Source organism: Aulonocara sp. 'chitande type north' Nkhata Bay, linkage group LG6 (genome assembly GCF_057382095.1).
Source record: "Aulonocara sp. 'chitande type north' Nkhata Bay isolate Kocher_YH1m ecotype deep benthic linkage group LG6, A_spYH_male_GT1.1, whole genome shotgun sequence".
Lineage (NCBI taxonomy): Eukaryota > Metazoa > Chordata > Actinopteri > Cichliformes > Cichlidae > Aulonocara > Aulonocara sp. 'chitande type north' Nkhata Bay.
The window spans coordinates 30,059,888-30,084,461 of NC_141349.1; the positions used below are offsets into that span (position 1 = coordinate 30,059,888).

General features: G+C 39.5%; 1 protein-coding gene across 1 annotated transcript; it reads left to right on the top strand.

Annotated features, from left to right (window-relative positions):
* The first annotated feature begins 1,359 nt into the window (after nucleotides 1-1,359).
* Nucleotides 1,360-23,009, top strand: mcoln1a (mucolipin TRP cation channel 1a). Its single transcript, XM_086296208.1, has 14 exons — nucleotides 1,360-1,494; nucleotides 8,497-8,774; nucleotides 9,018-9,185; nucleotides 10,115-10,271; nucleotides 11,551-11,632; nucleotides 11,905-12,001; nucleotides 12,398-12,497; nucleotides 12,777-12,883; nucleotides 17,772-17,921; nucleotides 18,036-18,137; nucleotides 18,329-18,451; nucleotides 19,442-19,648; nucleotides 19,837-19,967; nucleotides 21,387-23,009. Exons 1-14 carry the CDS (start codon nucleotides 1,464-1,466, stop codon nucleotides 21,421-21,423), a joined length of 1,770 nt encoding a protein of 589 aa, XP_086152334.1. The 5' UTR covers nucleotides 1,360-1,463; the 3' UTR covers nucleotides 21,424-23,009.
* Nucleotides 23,010-24,574: the final 1,565 nt, after the last annotated feature.

Consider the following 24,574-nt stretch of genomic DNA (forward strand, 5'->3'; position numbering starts at 1 on the left):
TGACCTGCTCCCCTCAGGCAGGAGGCTCCGGTCCATTCGCACCAGAACCTCTCGCCATAAGAACAGTTTCTTCCCCTCTGCTGTTGGACACATGAACAATAACCACATGATTGTCCCCGCCACTAACACATGACCCTACGCTGTGTCACTGCATCATTTCATGTTTGGCACTGATCACCACCTGCACTCATGTATATATCTTTCTACGTAGCACTCATAATTCTTATTCTCATGTATATATCTCATGTATATCTCATGCACATATCTTTCTTTCTACATAGCACTTTAATTCTTATTGTCTGCACTGAAGCACCGCAGCAATTTCCTAATGTTGTAAACCTCAACATCTGGCAATAAACCCATTCTGATTCATCTGATTCAAAGCTTTTATGATCTTCAAGGGGTGGTGTGGGGCCGGGGCTATTATAAGCTAGGGTGACCATATTTTGATTTCCAAAAAAGAGAACACTTGGCCCAGTCATGAAGAACTTTAATAATACTGTTTGCTTAAAGAAAATTTTAACATATTTAAACGATGCCTTCTCTGTGCGGTTAATGAATGGTGAAACAAAAATGTCATATAGGCTTTTACAAGTCAACAAGGGCAAAAAAAACTTAAAAACCTCTGGAATTAAATAATGGTACAGAAATAAGGCCTCATCTGTATAAGAAAAATTATCAGTACCGGGACGGTACGAAGGAAATTTCTTTTGCAGTTCGTCTGAAAAGCTGCAGTTGCGCTTTGGCATTTTTGAAACATCACCAGGCGCGCTGTTGCGCCCCGTCTGTCCCGTCTGTGAGGGCAGAACAACATTTTTTTTTTAAGGGCAGAACAACAACACAAAGCAGCACCTCGGGGATGACGTCACACATATGGGTCCTCTGTAGGAAAACCCGGACATTTTCATTAATCTCGAAAATCCCCCCCCTCCCGGACGTCCCGGACAGAACATGAAAAGTGCACATGTCCTGGGAAAAGAGGACGGTTGGTCACGTTATTATAAGCGGGTCAGACCCCATGTCCCTGAAGTGATTGGGCTGTCCTGGACCCACGTGTTCCTTGTTGAGCTTCCGTGATTGGCCATGCCAGAGGGCGCTTCCCATAGTGAGATACTGAGGGAGGTTTGAAAAAAAGAAATAAACTTAAACAAATAATCAAACAATAAAAATTAACCTGAAACAAGAAAACTCTGGAAACGGAAATAAACTAAGCTGAAAGCAAATAGTCAAACGTATTAGAAAATAGAAAAACATATAAACTGTTAAAAATGTCAGCGCGAGAGGGTTCCTGCAGGAGTCACGTGGTCAAAATTGATATAGGTCACGTGCTCTGCACAGAGCGGAAACGCTTTTAGTTTTTAACCTCGTCAGTGATCAACAATTACAGCTCCCGAGAAAGCACCCGCTTGGCGATAGGTTTAACCGTTTTCTTCACCTATTTATGTATTTTAACAGATAACTACATGGCTACGACAGGACGGAAGGACTCCTCTGGTAATGTAGCGCTAACATTTAACTACTTAATTTATCTTATCCGTAACGACTGTGGTTTTGTTTACTTTGGTTTCTAGTACACTCCCCTGCTGCTGGCTCTTTGCGATGCGTAAATTAGCTTCAACCTGATTTTTTTGTGTTTAAAAGCTAACAGGTAATGAGTTTAAACCTGAGTAACATTGCAACCTCAGACGAAACTGTTTTTCTGCTCTGTCATCTTCTGGGCTGCTAAGTACAGCACTCAGTGTCATCAAGTGGTTTTTGTGTCCAAATGTTCCGCTAACATCAGTTCTTTTTTTTGCTCCATGACTACATATTTGAATCCTTGTTGACAAAGTGGGATTTTCCTTCTTTTGCTCCTCCATCAGACATGCAACTCGGACATGATATCATGATATACTGCATGTTTAACTCTAAAAGATTAACACAGAAGTTGTTCGGGGCGCTGTTTTAACGCAGAGCATTAAAAACCAATAAATGCAAATCAAAAACACATTATGACACAAAGAGAAAGATCTGCTGTTTTTATTAATTTTGCAACACTGCATTTAATATCTTTGTATTTTGTCATAAGTTTAGCTCGTGTGGATTCATCCTATAATGTCCTTTCTCTAAGATGTATGAACGGTGGGATTATTGGTTAATCTTGAAACTCTGGTAGTTATGTCATTGTTTTCGTTTTTAATGATGTTGATACCTTCAACTGCATGCATTCCAGACTGTAATTACTAGATTATAATAAAATTAGATGCCTTGGTACTAATTAGTAGTTATTGTGAAATCCTCCAATAAAATATCATCCATATGCAGTTTTCAACATAATAATGCCAGTGATAGTGGTCCCTCTAATCATAGTCTCAAGCTAACCTGTGAAGCAAACCTTTCTTCCAATAACTGTCTTCACATTATAGGAAGGGTATGGGGATCAGTACTGGAAGTAACAGAATAAGAAGGTGACAGTCGTAGTGTTCTTGTACATTCTTGTACTTTTGAAACTTTACTTTTTGAAAGCTGTGTGTGGACTGCAAAAGTGTTTAAAGGGAGCACAGCATTTAATTTCATTTGTTTTAAAACTTGATTTACTGACTATTTTGCAGCCAATATGAATCTGCTGATAAATGATGCACTGTTTTTATAGATTAAAATGTACAGCAGTGTATAAAGTTATTTCCAGTGAAGGAAAAGTATTACTTTGGTAATGAAGACTGTCTCCCCAAACCCAGATCAAATCCTGCACTACAACCATGAAGACCACCACCCTTTTTAGCAAACCTATGAAATCAGCATCCGAAGTCTTTCATGCATAGTCACACTGCCTCTGTCTGATAAGCTACTTACATGCATGGTTGAGTCTCTGTTTTCTGATGGATTATTAGTGTGTATAAAATGAAGTACAGCTCCAGTGAGACATGCTGATGAGAATTTTCTAACTGATAGTGAAAGTCTGTTTTTGACCTCAAGAGAAGAAATTTGACTTAACTGAAGTAACCTTTTGAGACTTTCTGACAGTGTTGAAAACTTACAGTAAGCAACAAACCTCAACGAGACACATGTTAAATATTCCTAAAATATGTATGAGCAATAACTTAAAATTAAGGATTGTTTCGCCCTCCCCTTGCTGGTGACAAGTTACTCATGTGCACAGACTGTAGTTTCAGGTTGTACATCAGACATCTTCGTGACTTCGTGTACAATATTTCTAGAACTATGATAAACTGTTGAGTTTTTCTAAGCAGTAAAATGACATTAAACTTGTTTTTAGTGGCAGCACCGTGGTGCAGTACTACCATAGTCCTCTCACAGCAAGAAGGTTCTGGATTTGAACCTGCTGACTTGCTGGAGCCTTTTTTTGTGGCATTTGCATGCTTTTCCTGTGTGTGTGGGTTCTGGACAAAGGAATGCCTATTAGGTTGTGATCCTAAATGTATCTGTAATTGTGGGTGTGAGAGCGTGGGGTTATCCACCGATCCACCCATATGACATTCCTGTAAAGAGGAAAAATGGATGGATGTTGAGTTTTTAACTTGTATTTCTTTACCTTCTAGTTTCTCACATATTTGTAACAGAACTTTGAGAGATGGCTATATAAAAAATTAGCATATAAAACCATTATCAAGGCTTTTTCACTTCCAAAGAAGATAAACCTGAAAAAAATCTTAACCAAATGCTTAAAGTTGACAAGATGGCGCCAGTATGTTCGGCTCGCTGTCACTCCACCTGTTTTCTGTTTGCTGTTCTTGCATCGCCTCCAACTGGTGCAGAACGCTGCTGCTCGCATGCTGACCGGTTCCAAAAAGAGAGACCACATCACTCCGGTCCTCTGCTCTCTCCACTGGCTCCCAGTTGCTTTTAGGATTGATTTTAAAATTTTACTGCTGGTTTTTAAGGTTCTTAACGGTACTGCACCTCCTTACCTGGCAGAGCTTCTTAGCATTTACCGCCCCAGGAGATCTTTGAGGTCAGCAGACCTGATGCTTTTAGATGTTCCCAGGTACAGATTAAAGACTAGGGGAGAGAGGGCTTTTGCTGTGGCTGCACCCAGACTGTGGAACAGTTTACCTCCTCACATCAGATTCTCCACAAGCCTAGGAACTTTTAAAACTGCTCTTAAAACTCACCTCTTCTCATTGGCTTTTAGCAAGGTTTAACTTATTGTTTTAATTTATTGTTTTATCAGTGAGGTGTTTTATGTACTTGCGTTTTATTGTATTTTATATTTGTATTTTATTGTACAGCACTTTGGTCAGCCTTGGTTGTTTTTAAATGTGCTTCATAAATAAACTTGACTTGACTAAAGTTAAGCATATTGCTGCAGAACAAAGACCAATTTAAGTTCACTCATGGATCACTTCCTACGTGCAAAACAACCCTGAACACAGCTGCCAGTCTTTCTGTTTTCATTTAAGATTTATCCTTTAAGTTTTTTTTTATAAGTGGAAGAGTTTGATTCTTAGCCTGTGTGTGGCCTTTTACTTTGGACAACTAGACTAGATCTAAACACTGATATGAGAGATTTCCAGTTTTTGATTGATAGAAAGGCAACTTTATCAGTGTTTCTGCGAGTACCACAGGCGACAGTGAACCAGAAGAGCCAGATATTTCTATAGATTTCTGCGGCATCTGAGATCCTGTCTTTTAAGTGTCAAATGGGATGGCTTAGTCATTGGCCTGCGCCCACTTTTGTTTGTTTGATTGCTATCTGCCATGTCAATCAATGCACTCCTACGATCATAGATATAAATGAATGCTGCCCCAGTTGTCTGCGTAAAATGTTAAGTTGTTGGATTCTTTTGGATGCTTCACATTCCTCTCACCGAGGCACGCAACCAAAGCCCGGCCTCCTTTCTAGCTGAGATAATTAAAAAACTGTTTCCATCATACTGTGCTAACACCAAATGTTCATTGGTGTGTTATTTATTTAACTTTACAGCCAAAAATTCTCACAGGTTAACTGCAGGTGTTGGTTACAGCAGGAAGTGACCCCTACAAATATGGCTTTGGTTTACTGCAGTTTACCACATGCAGATTCCATAAAATCTCCTTTTACTGTTGATTTCCTAAATTAAGCAATGTATTTTACTCAACCTTAGATATAAAAAAGCAAAACTGTGACATTTAAACTATGACATTGATTTAAATACATCTCAGATATGCTTGTCACTTGAAACAAAAGCATGCGGACTGCTCCTTTAACAGTCCAAGAAGCCATTCATCAATCACCTGTCAAAACTTTCCGCCTGCATCCATGTCAGTAGAAGTAAGACTAACAGCCGTTCTCTCCTTTTGAGGTTTCTTGTTTGTTTACTTTTGTGTCACGGGTAATTACTTGCAAAAAGAGGCTTTTCCTTTCAGGAACGGTAATCTTATAAACAAAGTGAAGGAATATTGCACGACAAACCTGGCGTTATTCCAGCTCCAAACTTTGCTGTGTAAAGTTATTTGGCTGAACTTTCTTCTTACAGGTAATGCTGACTAATACTGGACACAACAGGGTTTACTTCTCCTGTTTTACTTCCCATTTGCAAGAGACACTGCTAAGCTGGTAGTTTGCTCTGCTGACACGTCGAGAATGATTAACAGGTTTTGCCTCCCTAATTCAATCGTGTATGTGATCTTGCAAGTGATCATTTTGAGAAATAACTCATAACTGTCGATTAAAGGTCAGTAAACAGATTACGTAAAGAGTTTTAGGTTTATTGCCACCGTGTTGTTTCCTCAGTATAAAGCGAACAAACTGAATGACCCTGTTCTTTGTTCCTTTCTTTATAATAAGCAGGGTAAGCGAACCAAAAAACATGTGACAAGTATTAGCTGTGATTGGGTCACAGTGTGTGAGTGGGGCTTTTTTTTGTTTGTTTTTTTATAAAGGCAGTGTTAAAACATGATATATTGTCTTGTGGATGAATGGATAGGATTGATTTATTTCAAACATTTAAAAGAATGAAATACAATTGATCTGTATGGACATTCGCAAAACAAAAGTTTTGATATGTGCATATGCACTTAATATGGACACGTTCTTTGTATCATTTTATATTTGATATTTATTGTATAATTATCTTGTGTGTGTTTGTCTGCAGTATGTAAAAGCTGCTGATTACTGTGAACAGATGAAGTTTTATCATTTTTTTTAAAGCATCTGGCTCAGTTCAAAGTGCCGATAGAGTCAGGGGTTTTGTTAATTTGCACACGTGCACATTAACACACATTTCACTCAGCTCATCAGAGAAAAGGTTTTCTTTTAAAGTGCATTTATCTAAATTTGATATTAGATACAAGAAGTGCTCGGTCATGGAAACCCATGCCATGAAGCTCCTGGCGCAGTTTTTCTGCTGATGTTAATGCCAGAGTCAGGAGTGTGCTGGTGACATTTACGCACTATGCACCTCTGCACACCGTGACCCCACTCTGTAACTTCATGTGGTCTGCCACTTCATGGCTGAGGTGCTGTAGTTCCTCAATGCTTCCACTTTGCAGTAATACCACTTTCTGTTAATTGTGGAATATGTAGGTGGGAAGAAGTCCGTGAACTGACTTACAGTGGTGGCATCCTTTTATAGTACCACACTCGAATTCAGTGAGCTCTTTAGAGCCACCCCTTCTTTCACAAATGTTTGTAAAGACAGACTGCATGCGTAGATGCTTGATTTTAGACACCTGTGGCAACAGGACTGAAAAACCTGACACAGCTGTACCTGTCTGTCATTGATATATGCTTGCGAAACAGCTGCTATCTGTGATGTTCCAGAACTCTCCATCAGACTTACATTAAGGATTTCATGAGTGTCATAACGTCTCTTTATGTAACTTATCTGATATAACCAGTGTCATAGAAGGAAAAAACTAAACCTGACATCTTGTTTGTGTAATTTCAACTGCAAAAACCCATGACACGTAAACATCACACCACAGTGTGTTTTGCATTTGATATCAAAAGCACCTTATCATTGGGCCGAGGTCAAAATCAGTGTGCCCTTACTTCTCTGTTCTTAGCCGTGGCTAACAAAGTCGGGCCAGATTTATCATCTCTTACCAATCGCAGAAACCAGATACTTGATATCTGCAACGGTCTCTTATGACTCTTTTGGGAGAGCAGTCTCTTCAGGAATATAGAGTTTCAGACTTTCTCACAAACTTTTCTATTTTTTTCTCAAGAAGGAAAAAGTGGAAAGTAAAACTACTCAATAAACCTAAACAGAGTGAATGAATCGGCGTCATTTAAAAAAAACTACGTTAGAGACTAAAAGCTTGTTGGTTAATTGAGAGCAGCATTTCTTCTTTCACATGAGTCTGAATAGACTCTGAGTTGGACAGGTTAGCTATCGTGTGATGCAGAGCTGACCTCACTGAGATAATGAGATCTGAGATAAAGAGAAAGTATTAGACACAATGAGGACTATGATGGGTTCCAAGAAAACCGTGGTGTGTTCAGGAATCTGTTTCTAGAAGTAGTCTGGGGAAGATTAAATCACGTATTCCAGGAAATGATTGCAGTGTTATTCCTGAAGAGAGGACTTTTAGGCCTAGAGGTTCTTTTCAGTCACCAACATTGTAACTGTAAAATGCTGTTAAGTGGAGTTTCATTTACTCAAGCATGGACATTTTATTCAATAGTCAGAAATAACAGAAAATGCATTCATTTCCTAATTTCCTTTTACCAGTCATTTACCAATCATGCTTGGATGCACAGTCAGCCCATAAATGACTGGTCTCAGCTGAAAAAAAACTTAGATATGTGAAATTTGCTCAATTCACATGACGGCTGCTTTCCTTGCAACACGTGGTTGCAAGGAAAGCAGCCCAACTGCTTGATTGCACAAAAAGGAATTTCTGTGTTTTGCATAATTACTTCATTGCCACAATTTATCTTTGCCTTTGCCTTTTTAGCTTATCGTGATTTAAGTTTAGCAGTTAAGTTCATCTTTTTATTTCACCACAACAAGGCATGTTATCATTATAAATAAGCATCTGATATAGATTATATTAAAGTCAATAAAATGCAAAGATTTTTGCGATTATCAAAGTGTTACTGACTGAGAGGAACAAGCTGCGTTTTCAAAAATGAATAAAAAAAAACAACTGCATGAAGAGTGAGTAAACTAAAGTAAGTTCAGCAGAAGTTTCCAGTAGTTCGAGAAAAACGCTGCACATGTGGGTTTACCTTTCTTAACATTGATGAATACCAGTCCTCAGATACAATGCTGTGTTATGTGAATAATGAAAACCAGACCTGAAAGATTTCACAGCATGTTCTATTGGACCAAAGTCTGCTTCAGATGTTGGATTTCAGTTCTAGTCTTGCATATATTCTACGCCATTATCAACTAACGTGTTGCATTAGTAGACCAGGTCAGTTTATTGGTAAATTACTGATACATTGGACAATATTTTTTACTGAACAACCAGGGTCTCATTGTAAACTTGTTGGCCAATTTAAAGAGTGTTTTTAAAAAGATATATTTTAGAAAAATTAAAATCTTTTTTTTTTTTTTTCCCAATCAGAGCGGGAAAGACTTCCCTCTCCGGTGACTCGCTACGGCTCCACAGACAGCAGTGGCGAGGATGACTATCAAATTAACAGTCATGACAACAACTGTAACCACCACCGGTTTGCCACAGCAGCAGGATGTCACTGGGTCCACGCTGGAGAGGAAGAGGAGGCGATTTGCAGGAAGCTAAAATACTTCTTTATGAGCCCTTGTGATAAATATCATGCCAAGGGGCGCTATCCTTTTAAACTGATCCTGCAGCTAGCCAAAATTTTTTTTGTCACCACTCAGGTACATCATATATTATACTTGGGGGTGCTCTTGATTTGGATACATTTCTGGTTCTGTACATTTTAATGGGAATCACGCTGATGATGTAGAAGTTTCAACATTCACACAAATTGAATATCAAATATGAAACATTATCTGTTTAGGGGCTGTAACAGTAACGCACCACATAAGGGTTTTTTCTTTGTCACAGCTTCTTATCGTCCTCACATCATTCTCTATACCCCGTGCCTGTTTTTGCTGCAGTTGGTGCTGTTTGGCCTCAGTAACCAGGTGGTGGTGACCTTTAAGGAGGAGAACACTATGACCTTCAAGCACATCTTCCTCAAGGACTATGATGAGTCCTCAGATGACTCCTTTGCCGTTTACACACAGCAGGACGTCTACGACCACATCTTCTACGCCGTGGATCAGGTGATAATCTTTTTTTTTTTTTTTAACTGAAATTTGTAACCGTTTATCTTTATTAAACAACTTTTTAAACAGAATTTCCTGATTAGCCACAGCATGAAAATTTTCTGCTTTATATTATTGAAGTCTCCATCATTCTCCCCAAACATGGGCTAAATTATAAGTCTATGGGAATCATTGTAGCGTGAGTATGGTTTGCTACTGTACTCGCTTTATTCCCATAGATAAACACTGAGTGAAGTTAGAAACTGATCTGCACGAATGTTTGGGTGTGTGGTCCATGTCACAGTGTCCTCCATTTAAATACCAGAATCTGAGATTCTCCAGCCAAACTTTGCATTGCAATAGATCATCAGTGCTATTCACTGCTCACCTGTTCCACACATTCAGTCTTATATACCCAAATTTGACTGTATAAATATGAAAGTAAGCCTCATGAAGTTTTATTACCATGGTTTACAAAATAAGTCACTGTCAAGGATGTCAGCAACGCTGATTAGATCTGCACACAGTGGGTCTGACATACAGCTCACTTCCTGTTTCTCTGCCTGTGCTTTCACGTTATTTCAATGTCACAGTCAAATAAATCTATAGTATGAACGAGGCTAAAAGGTGTTGGTCAGTGAAGACATTACATTATTTGGTTGATAACTAGAAGACAAAGGGCAGAGCCTACACATACAGCACGTGCATAGTTTAGTTGGTGAGCTGTAGAAAGCTGACAACATAAAATCTGACAGTTTTATTTGACTCCAGACAGCAACGCCATTCCCTCGAAGTTAAGTGTTTGACTTTCATTCTTGTATTGATTGTACTGATATTAGCTGAAAGCTAAGACCTGTGTGGCCTGTTTCTATGGAAGCTTGTATTCTCTTCACTTCATAAAACCCAGTGATAATCCTGAATTAGTCTAATCTCATCCTTTTTCCCAGTATCTGGCCTTGCCAGAGACCACAGTGGGACGCTATGCATATGTCTATGACCGTGCCGAGAATGGCAGTGCCCTCTTTCTCTGCCAGCAGTACTACAAGAAGGGACACATCGACCCCGCCAACGACACGTTCAGCATAGACCCCCGTGTCATCAAAGGTAGGCAGCGTGAACTACATTGTACAAAAGAACAGTCTGTACAGTCTGCAGAGTCCTCGCCTCTGCAGACTGCTAATGTGTGAAATTTTTTTCTCGATGTGACAAGACGTTGGTTCTGTAAAATGACAGTTCACGTTTACTGGTGGCGGGTTGCATATGAAGAGTTTTTGCCTTTGTGTACCAAGTAGTTCAGCAGAGAATTTTGTCAAACACACTCAAAGAAATGAAATCTGGGCTCCCACTTTACAACAATGCAAGAAAAATGCAGAGATTACTACAGAGAGAGAGAGACCAGATTAAAAAAAAAAAATCTTCTATGGAAAGTGGTTAGGGGCAGGATTTCACACATATTAGAGGTCAAGCAGAGTGTGGTTATTTGCAAAAAGTCCCCAGTTGCATTTGTTGCCTGAGGTGGGCATCACAATGTGTTCTGTCACTTTAAAAGGAAAAGTCTGACTCAGAGGAGCAGCTGTATTACAGAGCAGTACATTCCCCACAGATTTCAAATAATTAAGTTAAATGACTAATGTCTTGTCATTTTTGTCAAGTCATGACTGGTCAATAGATCATAACAGGCTCAACTAATCGTATTTTGGATGTAATAATATGCAACGCAAAGAACTTTCTCTCTCCAAAGCAGAATTTGTTTATCTTGTCGACAATGCAGCTATAACTCTTTGGGATTCAGTTTCAAGAAATAAAGTGTTAAATTACAGAAAGTCTATTTTTTTTTTGTTGATTTACAGAAAACATTCTTTGTCGACCAACTATAAAAACTGAAATCTATAGTAGATTTTTTTTAAAAACAGGAACTTTTCTGTTATTTAATTGTTTAAATAACAGAAAGTAATTTAAACAATGACTTTCTGTCATTTAAACAATGACTAACAAAGTAGGTTGGTGCAGTGTACAGGAGGTCTTTATCAGCAGGGGAAGCTGTAAAGCAATACAGTTAAGTCTGAAATTGCTGTCCTCCTTTCTATAAATGATTAAAATTGAGGGCATTAAAGGGACTACCAGTCACCAGCTTTTCTTGACGTATTACATCAAACATGTGTCATAACGATAGTTCCTATTACAGAAGTTGTTGCACAGCCTAAGAGTTTCTTACTTCCTCATGCCAGTGTCTGTTTCATTTAGTTTATCAACGTTAAGAAAAAAGATTAGCAGTTGAAAAATGATGTTGTGCTTCCTGTATATAAAATAAGAAAGCAAATTCAAGTTTGACAGTAGTTTCTCAGCATGATATTCCTCTCTCTTCTTTGTTTGTAATCTTTAGAGTGTGTTGGCGTGAACCCCATGACGATCCCCCAGGGTCCGCTCACAAGCAACTACAAGAACTTTACACTCAAGTTCCACAAGTACGGCTTCATTTTTCACATGGCTTCGTTTCCTCTTTGTTGACAAGATTATCTAATGATCACATACCTCTGCAGCACACATAGACAAACAAACAAACACAAGCATGTATACAAGGACAGCGACTCAAACCCACAGAGATATGATATGAATCATGTTGTGTTTCTTGTCCTGCATGTGTGCCTCTGGTCATTCTTTTAGTCACCTTGGTTTCATTGTTAGAAATTAGATGTTTTTGTGTTCATTTGTTTGTTTTCTTTTTCTTTTAAAACAGGTTGATTAATGTTACCATAGAGTTCCAGCTGAAGGCGATAAATATCCAGACTATCATCAACAACGAGATCCCAGACTGCTACACCTTTCATATAACAGTGAGTTAAAGACTTTCAGACTCAACACATGCTTGAGCTGTCATATGTCAAGGCTAGAAAAACATTACAGGCTGTGCATTAGAATTTAGTGAGGGTGGTCTTTCCCCATACATCTACCCTTGGAAGAACCCAGAAACTATTCTAATGGTTGTCAAACCAAGTCTTTACTGATATAACTTAGGGTATCGAAGCTACAGGGGGAGGTTGTAGAATATGGGGGAAAGAGTTAAAGTGAAAACAAACAAACCAGCCTCAGCGCAGTCCATTTATGAAACCAGCCGTGTAAGTTTACTCTTTAGTTCCAGTTGACTGCCGCTCGCAAACAGGTTTAAACAGCTGCTGTGCTCGCAGGCCGAGCTGTGTGCGTCATTTAAAACCTTCTTCTCTCTTTTACAGATAGTTCTGGACAACAAGGCTCATAGTGGCAAGGTGAAGATCCGGCTAGATAACCAGGCGTCAATAAAGGAGTGCAAAGACCCGAGCATCTCTGGACAAGGTGAGAAAACAGAAAAGAAGAAGCATCTGTTAGTGGTCATGGGACTACTGTGCAAGTAGTACAGCAAGAAAAATGTGATACCAGTGATGAAACTAGAAACATGTAAGCAAAGGTGTTACAAAATATCACAAAGTTGTTTCTAGTTCACAATAATGAGCCAACAGGAAGTTACAATGAGTGAAGTTATTTATACAGAAGTGTGTAGCAGTAGGCTTAGACTGCAGCCATGAAGAGGAGACAGACTGCTCACATCTTTTTTTTCTCCTCTTTAACCTCCAGTTCAGACGTACGCACGTTTGGCATTTGATATTATTGTGGTTCTGATCTGCATGCTGTCGCTGGTGCTGTGTGGACGCTCCATAATACGAGGCATCATGCTGCAATGGGTAAAGAAAATCTCCAATACAACTTTACTATCACCTGGGGCCACTCACATTAGAGGAACATCAGGTTCTAAGGAAATGTCAGACTAGTAGTGAATAGTAGGTTCTAGAGATGGACCGATCCGATATTACGTATCAGTCCGATACTGACGTAAATTACTGGATCGGATATCGGAGAGAAATAAAAAATGTAATCCGATCCATTAAATATCAAAAAAGCACCTCACAAAACTTGCGACACGGCGTAACTCGGCTCATAACTGTAGCACCTGATAGAGCGGCTGTGTGTATTTGTAGCCTCGCTACCAATCCGGCATTTCATCTCCGAGGAAGTTATCCCAGAGAGAAGTAAAGCAAATGTGTAAGTTCATCTCTGTTTGTAAACCATCCCCGCGTTAAGCTTTACAACCGATATATGGAGCGACTGTCTCTTCTCTCTTCCTCCCTCTCCTGCTGCTACTTCAATCATGAAACTGATTAATGATCAGCTGATCAGCTTTTCTGTCGCAAGTCCGTCTCTCTTGTTTGTTTATCTCCCACTTCGCGCCAGAAAGAGGAAACCAGCGGCTGAACAACAGCAGCACGTTTAAGCTTGATCAGCTGTTGTTAGAATTTATTTACGATCTACACCAGGATCCTTTTCTACGTAGCTGACAGCTGGTAACTGTGCAGGGGCGGATCTAGCAAAGTTTAGCCAGGGGGGCCGATAGCGCATGAACAGGGAAAATGGGGCACAAAGACATACTTTTCTTTCTTATTCTCATTTAAAATGTCTAGCTTTTATAAATAATTATCCGAATCTTACACCCAAAGTTTTAATCTTATGTAAAATATATAGAAGTCCATTACTGTATATAGTAACTATTAAGTCTAATATACCCTAGTAAGCTATAGTACCTTTTCCTTTGGGAAGGCTGTGCAGTCTGCAATTCTGTTGAAGAAAGATGTTGAATCTATTTAATTATTCTTGAAAAATATTTTATTTCTGTGCATTTTTTTTTTCACACTGCATCAAATTAAAGTTGATTATGTCAATTAAGCATCATGAGGTGGAGGGTGGTTCCCTATTTCTTTTATTTTTTATTTTTATTTTTTATTTTTTGCTGGGAGTTTTAGAGCCCTATTAGTTAGGTTGCTTACTAGGGGTGCAACGATACTCGTATCGATATTGAACCGTTCGATACAGTGCTTTCGGTTCGGTACGCATATGTATCGAACAATACAAAATTTGTAATTTATTTTATCAACTTTCCTTCTGACGATGCTGTCTGTGTTGAGCGCTCAGTGAATCTGCGTTCGACTACTCTGCCTAGGCTGCACTGTGGAGCGCAGATCTACTGAGCGTTCAACACAAACAGCAGAAGGAAGAGCGCAGGGCAAGCTAGCGAGACAGAAGTTAAGCTCTCCTGGCAACATGGCAAATTGAACCTCATTCAGATCTGGCGTTTGGAATTATTTTGGTTTTCATGTGAGGTATGACCCTGAAGGTAAGCGCGTCATGGACTAAAGTAAAACAGTATGTCGGATGTTCCACGCAATGCTCAATTACATGGGTGGGAACTAGTGTGTTAGCGCAGTTAGCTCGTTAACGTGTTGGCCGTCTAGCCCCACGCAGGGGTAGCCGTTAACGGAGATTTGCCGTGTTGTGGCGTTAACGTCATTTCAACGAGATTAACGCTGACAGCACTAGTGGTAACACAACGAATATGACTGCACATTTACGCCGACATCATCCTAGTGCAAAGACAAGTGGAAGCAGACAAAAACAACAAGCATGCTACAAACTTTACCCGAGTCATTTAGACAGCCGTTAGCACATGATTCTCCTTATGGGGACCTGATATGTTTAATATTGTGGCGAGCTCAGACAAGGAGGAGACGGAGGTAACATTTGGTCTCGCTCTCACATCTGCAGAAGAACACTCCCGCTAGCTAACTGCTCAGCGCGGCAACCGCACAGCAACAACATCAACAACACACAGGGCACCCTCTGACCCCGGAAGGACACACCGTCGCAGCGAGAAGGCGTCACCCGTCACTATGGCAACATAAACAAAACATAACTGTACAAACAGAACCCCGAACAGCCCTGACCCGCTACAATATGCTGCTGAGAATATAGCCCAGAAGAAGCGGATAGTATAGCTTTTATTTTGGAAAGAGACATTTCTCTGTAATAAACTCTCTTTTCCAAAGATGAGTGATTCCTTAATCAGATACAGGGCTTGCAATATCGCTAGCCCGACGTCCTGGAGCTAGCGATTTTTTTCAGTCGGGCTACCAAAATCTTTCTCTTCCCTGCCCGTCGGGCTATTGTAGGAAAAATATATGTCAATGCTTTTGCATTCTTTCAGAAATGTAGCTGGGTAATTATGTCATTGGCATCGGTGAGCCACTGTCAATATGTGACATATTGAAGTCGCGTTTGAATTTGCGCTTGTTTTTTTGCTTTCACTTTGCAATCGTGCGAACTGTGTATAGAGAGCGACAGCACTGATCTGTGAGTGATGATAATTTGTGCACCAATTCCTCTGACATCGTCTTATTAATCGTTAGCTTACTATGCAAACATGACAAGTGAAATCTCCCGCAGCTTACACATGTGAGAGGTTGATCGCGCAGAGAATCGCTGAGCTTATGTGAGTGAGCGTGTAAAAGCATTTCAGTTCTGCTGAGCCAAATAAGACAGGTCAGGGTGAAGAAGTGACAGCCAAAGAAAAGCTTACCACAAAACGGAAAAGTTATGACAAATCAGACTATAAGGCAAAAAGAAAGTGCAGCTTTATGGTTTCATGGACAAAAGAATTTCTGTGGCTGCAATATGACGAGCTAAATAACCAGGGGTGCACATAAGTGGTCCGCAGGTGCGCATTCGCTGTCAAAAAACCCCCCAAAAAACTGCGCACAAGATATGAAGTTGCAACGCGTGTTTGCATACATAAGATTTTCTGGAGGAGGACAGACATTTGTTTAAGACTCTTAAAGATGTCGAAGAAGCTCCTTTAAGCAATTACTTTGGTGTTCCTCTACCTCCAAAGAAATGTCAGAAGGAGTCCGAACCACAAAAGAAGCGCGTATTCTCGGAAAAGTGGTTGCAGGAGGTGAGCTGGCTTCAAACAAATGATGAACGCACAGAGATGTGGTGCGGAATCTGCCGTGAAAATCCCACTCTAGCGGACAAAAACAGTGCTTTTTATATGGACGCAAACGCGCGTTGCAACTTCTTATCTGGTGCCCGTCTTTTATTTTGACAGCGAATGCGCACATGCGCACCACTTATGTGCACCCGTGTAAATAACATAATGTTCTGCCGGGTGTGTTGTTGGTTTTCTCTCGATTTCTGAGTCGACAAGCGCCTTTGTTACTGGGACCAGTCATTTTAAGAAAGGCCCCCATTAGAACCCATGAGAAATGCAAGAAATGCATTATTGCTCAGTCTGCAATATCTTTCCCAGAACAAACACCAATTACAAATAACATACTAAAAATAAACCTGAAAATCAGTTTAAAACAGCGTACTATGTTGCAAAGAGTGAACTACCACTGGCAAAATTTAGCCGTCTTTGCAAACTTCAAAAAGCAAATGGCCTCGATCTTGGTTCCACTTGCCTCTTACCCGTGACTTCAGTGGAAATTTCAAATTCAGGATCTGACACAGACTGATTCATGTTCTACACAGTTCTTACAAGTTCATAGAAATTTCTGTTCAATTAGAACCAAGTATTTGAGTTGATGATTGTAATTTTTATACAATGTTGTAATTTGTTTTTCAACAATTTTTTGATTAATGTTTTGTTTCCTTTACAATATTATACATTAATGTATAATATTATAAAGGAAACAAAACAAGAAACAAAACATCAATCAAAAAATTGCTCTCTTTTTTTATTCGGGCTACTTAAATGTTTTTCTTGAATAATTTTGTGAAAGCTTATAGTAGCCTGACTGGGGATCCATATTGTATTAGGGATGAGTTTCAGTAATTGATTTATTGATTAAAATCGATTTTAGCTTTAACAAACCATATCGATTCATTAAAATCCTGAATCGATTTTTAAATATTAATATATTTTGCCAGAAACGCCAGAATCTCAGGTTAAACCTCACAAAACGATTTCAACAACCACCAAACAGCTAAAATAGCAAACGAGAGCAGGTAAACAGATTCCGTAAAAAGATGTGAACACAAAGCGTGGACCCGACGCATCAGAATCCGTGAGATGTTGGCTTTCTCACCCGGCGCCACGTACAATTCCGATTCGTACAGAGCTCTCTCTCTCCCTCTCTCAGTTTAATTTGAGAGCAGTTTCCCATCTAAAAAGCTCAATTTTCTGCATTTTTCACTTCCTTATTACCCAACAGTCTACCGTTGTGTACAGCACTGTCGGCCACTGTTTAGGTTTTTTTTTGTTTTGTTTGGTTTGGGTTTTTTTTATGACTTCCGACAAGAAAGCCTCATTTCTGCTGTTCAAAACCTGTGTAACTTTGCTCTGCTTCACTTCAGCAGCATCAGGTTCATATACTGAGTCATGGTTTTCTTCCGTTTTTGTTCTACTGCAGAATATTTTCAAAGTTGTCTGCTATAAAAAGTCAGGCCAAGAAAATCTCCTTCATGTTCTTCTGTGTTTTTTGCTCACTTACTTTGACACAAACGCATCTGCTGTGATGCTCACACCTCTGATGAAGTGTCAGTACTGATAAATGATCAGAATTATAATATTTCTGACTGTTTGAGGCAAAATTTCCCGATTTAAATCGAATCGAAATCGTGGCTCGAATCGATTTGGGACCTTGCGAATCGGAATCAAATCGATTCTAAAAGTCAGTGACGATATTGTATTCTACTGATGTGTGTAAACATGGCTAATCTCTCTTTCTCTTTGCTCTGCAGGAGTTTGTGAAGTTCTTTAAGACGACGCTAGATCGTAAAGTGTGCTGGGGAGACCGGCTTGAGTTTATTAACGGCTGGTATATCCTCCTCATCATCAGTGACATCTTCACAATCACTGGCAGTTTCATCAAAATCGGCATCGAGACAAAGGTCTAATATCAGCTTTAGTTTTGGGGGGTTTTGTTTTAGCGTTGACACACATTAACATGTACATGTAGTCTTAGCTTTTTTTAAAAGCCGATTCCTTTGGGTTTTTCCCAACAGAATATATCCTCCTATGACCTCTGTGCCATCCTATTGGGAACCTCCACTCTCTTAGTGTGGGTGGGAGTCATTCGCTACCTCACATTCTTCCAGAAGTACAATGTAAGTTGCAGATGTGCTGGTGCACAGCTTCTGATAACATTGTTACATGCTGCTGATTTAATAACTTGTGAGAAAGTGAGAAGTTCCTCCTGTGGGTTGATGTAATGTAGAAAGCCATTTAATTTAGTGTCTCTGGGCTCTCTCACACTGTAATTTGATCTGTGTTGTGTTTCTGCACCTCCCTGCTGCAGATCCTTATCGTGACACTTCGAGCAGCTTTCCCCAATGTTATTCGGTTCTGCTGCTGTGTGGCTGTCATCTATCTGGGCTACTGCTTCTGTGGCTGGATCGTCCTGGGACCATACCATGTCAAGGTGAATTAAATGTGGGAAAAACTCAATGTCAAAAACTTGTTTCCACTCCTTGGAATTTTAAGTTTTCCTTTCGAAGTTTTAGTTCACTTGCACCGACCAGGGATAACATTATGACCACTCACAGGTGACGTGAATAACTGATAGTGGGTGGGATATGAATGTTGATGCAGTAGAAGCAGGAAAAATGGCAAACTGTAATGAAAGAAGGTGTCTTGGTCTCGTGAATGACATCTTTTTTTTCACATCTAGTTGATGGCCGGGTGTGTGTGCGTCACTTACCTGGGGAACACCTGGCACCATGATTTAAATATGCCAGGTGTTTGCCTTTGCCTTATTCTCACTATGAGAATAAGGCAAGGCTGACGGAGGCAGTGTGATGTTTGGGCAATGTTCTGCTGGGAAACCTTGGGTGGTGCCACAAAGCAAACAGGGTTCAGGAATGAGTTTGAGGTGCTGGCTTGGCCTCCAAATTCCCCCTATCTCAACCCAGTCCAGCATCTGTGGGATTTGCTGGAAAAACAAGTCTGATCCATGGAAGCTCCGCCTCAAAACTTAAAGGATCTGCTGCTAACATCTTGGTGCCAGATACCAGCGCACATGTGCTGGGGTCTGGTGGTGTCTTACCAGGTCAGGGCTGTTTTGGCAGCAAAAAGGAGAACAGCACAATCTTAGGCAGGGGGTCATGACGTTATGTCTGATCGGTGTATATGAGTAAATGTGAACACACAAAACGTGCCTATTTAAAAAAAAATTTTTAGTAGGCCACACAAATGCCATTCAGCAATAATATCTAAGTTGTGTAACAGAGAAGATAATTAAACAGTTTTGGACTTCCTTCTTTCTTTCGGACATTTCTCCGTCCACTGAGTAAATCAGTGGAACAGAAACATGAACTACAGTTTATTCTGACTTTTAAACTGCTTTCAAAAACTTGACCTTTTCTCTTAACTTTGATAATTAAAATACCTTTTTTAAAATATATATTTACAGTTCCGCTCTCTGTCCATGGTGTCCGAGTGTCTGTTCTCCCTCATTAACGGCGACGACATGTTCGTGACGTTCGCAGAGATGCAGGAGACCAGTCCTCTAGTGTGGCTGTTTAGCCAGGTTTACCTGTACACCTTCATCTCCCTCTTCATCTACATGGTGCTGTCTCTGTTCATCGCTCTCATCACAGGAGCGTACGAGACCATCAAGGTAGGAAATCGCTGCCTATAAAAAGGATCCGTTTATTTACAATGTGTAGAATCACTCAGTCTGCATTACAAAGAACTCACCGTAGCATCCAAACTGTTGCTTCTGTATTTACTGTGGACTACAAATAAAGAGCAGAAAAGTAACAGTAGTGTCTTTTTTTTTGTTGTTGTTGTTGTTGATTTCCACAGCATCAAACCCAAGAACCAATCCACATAACAGATCTGCACGCCTTCATAGCAGAGTGCACAGATGCACCGAATTCTGGGAAGTTCAGAGGTTTGGAGACTTCACCTTGCTCCTTCTTCTGCTGCTGTGACAGGTGAGTGAGTCTCCTGTGACCCCCCTGAAAGCTTAAACATATACATTAAATTAACATAATGCTACATTTCTAAAGACCAAAGCAGATAAATGCGACAGCGGGCTTTATTAAACAACCACAAAACCTGTGAAGTCTGACTCCCTAATTTAAGCTGACAGCACAAAAATATCAACCTCACAATTATGTCGCAAAGTAAGTTGATTACATTTTTGGCTGCTGATGAGGAGAAAAAGAGAGAGAAAGACGATATTTCTCTACCATTTATACTGGTGTTAATTATCAGGCTCTGACCAAGCACACTGGAAGGAAATCAGGTCATTTTCTCTTTCCTGACCTTTATACATCCTTTGTCCTATTTACATCTAGTTCTCCTGGTATCCTGTTCTCATGTCTTAGTCTTTCCAAACACATATTCAAATCAATTTTGTTCATATAGCACCAAATTTACTCAACAGTCACCTCAAGGTGCTTTAATTGGTAAGATAAAGACACTAAAATAATACAGAGAAAACCCCGACAACCAGATGACCCCCCCCCCATGAGCAAGCACTTTGGCGACAGTGGGAAGGAAAAATCCCTTTTAAGAGGAAGAAACCTTCAGTAGAACCATGCAATGTGAACAGAGAGAGGAGGTGAGGTAATCAAAGTGCAAACAGTAGTTACTTTGTTAAATCCCAACTACTGTTTTTTTATGATCTTAGTCCCAGGGATGGGGGTTTAAATGTTTAAGAGTCCTCCTCCTGATATGTGTGTGTTTCAGGTTTGTGCTGTGCCTCCTTTTATAGATGAACACTTCCACAACGAATAAACCTTTGCTTCATAGGTTATAGCTCAGGAACAAGATAAGAAGGCACAAATTAGAGACATAAAAAAGCCTGAACACATATTTAACATTAAAAGAAATGCTTAGTTTGGCCAGCAGAGGGAGCATATTTAGGTCCTTAAAATCCTTAAAATGATCAGCACTGAAAAAGACGTAAAGTTGCATACATGATTATGAACACACCAATATTTTATCCTTAATTTTAAAAACATAATACAGTTTTCAGCTCGATTTTTTTAAAATAACATAGTGCAGTGGTTTACCTAATCACCTAACACGCAACCTAACCCGGTTCAGGTTCAGTCCTGGGAAGAGACACGGATGCCTTTGGAGTTTTTGGGAATGACAACCACTGTAAAAATAAATATTTAAACCAAAAATCTGCTAAATCAAACATTCCTGCTGTGGTGAAAGTTGCTTTCTTACAATACTCTACATCATATCACGTCAAAAATGCGTCCGTGAATATCGTGTTGTTTTTGTTAAAATTGTTAAAATATGTCCCGTAAATATTACCATAAGAAACTGTAATTACAGAGATAATAATATTAAACATCCTAACTGTAGTAAATCATCAAACCTTATTTTCCCCTCAGAACAACCACGTATGAAGATGTCCTGCTGGTGAACTGAAATCAACCTCACCAATCTCTGAAACCTCACTAGCCTCCCCTGCTGACCAGTGGGGCACACTGCATCCACCCAACACCCGGTGTCTCCGTGTATCTGGGTCAAACCAAACGACTGTTCCAAAGTGGGAGTTGCGATTGGCTGGAACTGCGCTCTGCAGAGGAAACGTGGAACAGATGAAGAGCTGGGCCTTTTCCTCTGTATGAACAGCAGCATCGAAGAAGGCTATTGCACAGACATTTCTCTTGGTTCTAGTGTGTTTTTTTTTTTTTTTTGAAACATTATTCAGTATTTTTTAATATATCTGGTGTATTTTATGCTCACCCAGACTAGGAACTCTTTGGTGCTGTCTATGTTTTGTTTTTTGTTTGTTTTACTTTTGAAGTATTTCAAATCGGTTGGCTCCTGAGGAGGAGACTCTTAAAATTAGATATTTATATCATATTCAGCAACATTTTATTGTACAGAACTCGTTTTAAAAATTTAAATAATCTAATATCTCTTAAATTAGCCAAAGCTAATTTGCTAGCTGGAGAATCATGACATGACATTTAAACAGAACAGGACAAAAAAATCCCCCATGTGATTGTTTTTACAGAGTTCCAAAACATATCAGGAAACGCAGATGGGCGTTCGGCGTGGAATTGATTCATTTTCTTTGTGAGCTGCACATTTATTAGAAAGTTTCGACCAGTGTCATTAGCGGCGGCTGTGCTGCATCATGTTGCCTTCAAATGTAGATCCCAGTTTATTTCATTTTTATTGCTTCGTTTTCTTTCAGTAATGATCAGGGTAATGGGACGCAATCGTTCACTAACAAAGCACTTAGCTTTTGCCTGACCTTGGCTGCAGTTTCTTCTTCAGACCCACATTTTTTTTAATGAAGCTGAAGTATTAAAAAGAAACTCGGTCTATCAAAAGTGCTGCACCCCTGTTTGTAGACTGCGTTGATGACCATTAGCAAACTGGATCTGACTTATTTTAAGCACAATAAGTAGCTCTAAGTAAAGCGGAGTCTGGTTTGGGAGAGATGACAAGAAAGAAAACAACAGATTGTCCTGTTTTAGTGGCTTGCTCTGCTTTTTTTTGTTGTTTGTTGCCTTCATAATGATGTCTCTAACTGCTGCCTACTGACTTGATCTTTAGTAGAAACTTGAATAATGTATGTTTGTTTGTCTTTTTATCGCAAAAAAACGCACAATAGTTTAAGGAGTTTTTAAGTCTGGACTCCAAATACCATTTAGCGAGAGGAGCTATGGGTCAGGGAGGAGTAGGTAAATGAAGTATAAGATGTTTTTTTCAGCCTTTTCATTTTCTGCCTGAAACACCAGCAGAGTAAATTGTAAGCTAAATATACAGATGGACTTTGGATTTCCATGGACAACATGTCTAAATTATAGATAACTTTAAATGTTGCATCTTGTGTTTCCCTGGAGTTTTTTTTATCTTGTTTTTGTTTTGTGTTGTTGTGTTTGTTTTTTATGAATTACCTGCACTTGAACTGTACTTGTGAGGGACAACACGTAGTGTGACCTGTCATACTTGTCAAACTACTGATTAAATTTTCCTGGTCTGATCTAAGTCAACAAGCTGTTTCCTGCTGTTCCACCTAACCATCAGCAGAGGGAGGAAGTAGTTCATGTGTCGGGATGGTGATTCACGCAACCGTGTGTGTGTGTGTGTGTGTGTGTGTGTGTGTGTGTGTGTGTGGACATTTTTACCAAGATTACTCAAAAGCTACACTTAGTGTGTATTTAATGACAATAAGATTGAAATCTAAGTGTACAAGGGATAAAATAACATTCCAACTGGTACAACACAGGATTTTAAAAAAACAAACAAAAAAAGAACTATATTTAAATGTATAGCAGCAAAAATACTACAAAGTGCAATAATAAAAATGACCTGTGGAGTTGTGGCGTATCTTCGTTTTGATTTCAGAAGTCTGATGACCCTGGGGGAAAGCTATTGCAGAAGCTGGTGGGAACGGTCTGTGATGGAGGGTGTGAGAAGTCACTGATAATGGTTCTGGCTCTTCGGTCCAACTTCCTGAATGGAGAAGTCCCAGTGGTTTTCTCCTCTATCCAAAATTATTGATGGATTTGTATGAACAATTTACTGATCCAAATTTGGAACTTAATGGTTCTGTCTTCAAAAATAGACTGCATTGCCTCACAGAAACAAAGTCTGGGGTTAAAATCCACCAGCTGGCTGCAAACGTCCTATGTGGAGTTTGCATGTTCTGTCCAGGTTCTAAAGACTCGTGTTTTAGGTTGATTGGTGACTTTAAATTAGCTTTCGAGTAACTAATCAATGGTTTCATGTCTGTGTGTTAGCCCCGTGATAGACTGCAAGCAAGCAAGCAAGCAATTTATTTATATAGCACTTTCAGATCAGCCCCCAGCACAAAGTGCTGTACACTTGACATGCCAGAAATGATACATTGAACAAGTTAAAAATAAATAAATAAATAATATAAAATAAAGAAAAAATATTTTAAAAAATAAGATGATAATTAAAATGACATTTAAAATAATAAAATTGGCACAAATAGCAAAAACAATAATAAAATAGTATAAAATGATCATTAGAATTACATTTAAAACAATAAAGTCAGCACATTAGATTAAAACAATAAAATCAGGTTCAGACTATGTCATAAGCCAAGGAGTAAAAATGGGTTTTAATGATCTGTCCAAGGGGTACACTGGCTCTCACCCTATGACAGCCTATCATATGGGGATAGGCTCCACCCTTACTGTGACCCTGAATTCGATAAGTGGAAGAAAATGAAAAGATGGGTAATTCTTAAAAAAGATCTTCCAGAGAGGGTAGATTGCAATTCTTTTGTTAAAGAACACATGAGCTCATTTCCTGGTTGCTGAGCGTCCTAAGCAAGCTTTGGCAGCAGCTCATGTAGCCCATCTTTGCCTTCCACCCACTTAACCTAATATCATCATGCATTATGTAGCCAACCGCTCTGATGGTGCCTCGTGTTGGAGTGTGTAAGGCAGAAGGAAAGGTCCACAGTGTAATGTCTCTCATAAACATGGCCCATCCATCTTGTTGGATTAGAGGCTGTCACTATTTTCTTCCACTTGATGTGTGTGAATGTGTAGGACGACTTCACTCAGCACCTTTGATGTTCAGTGAA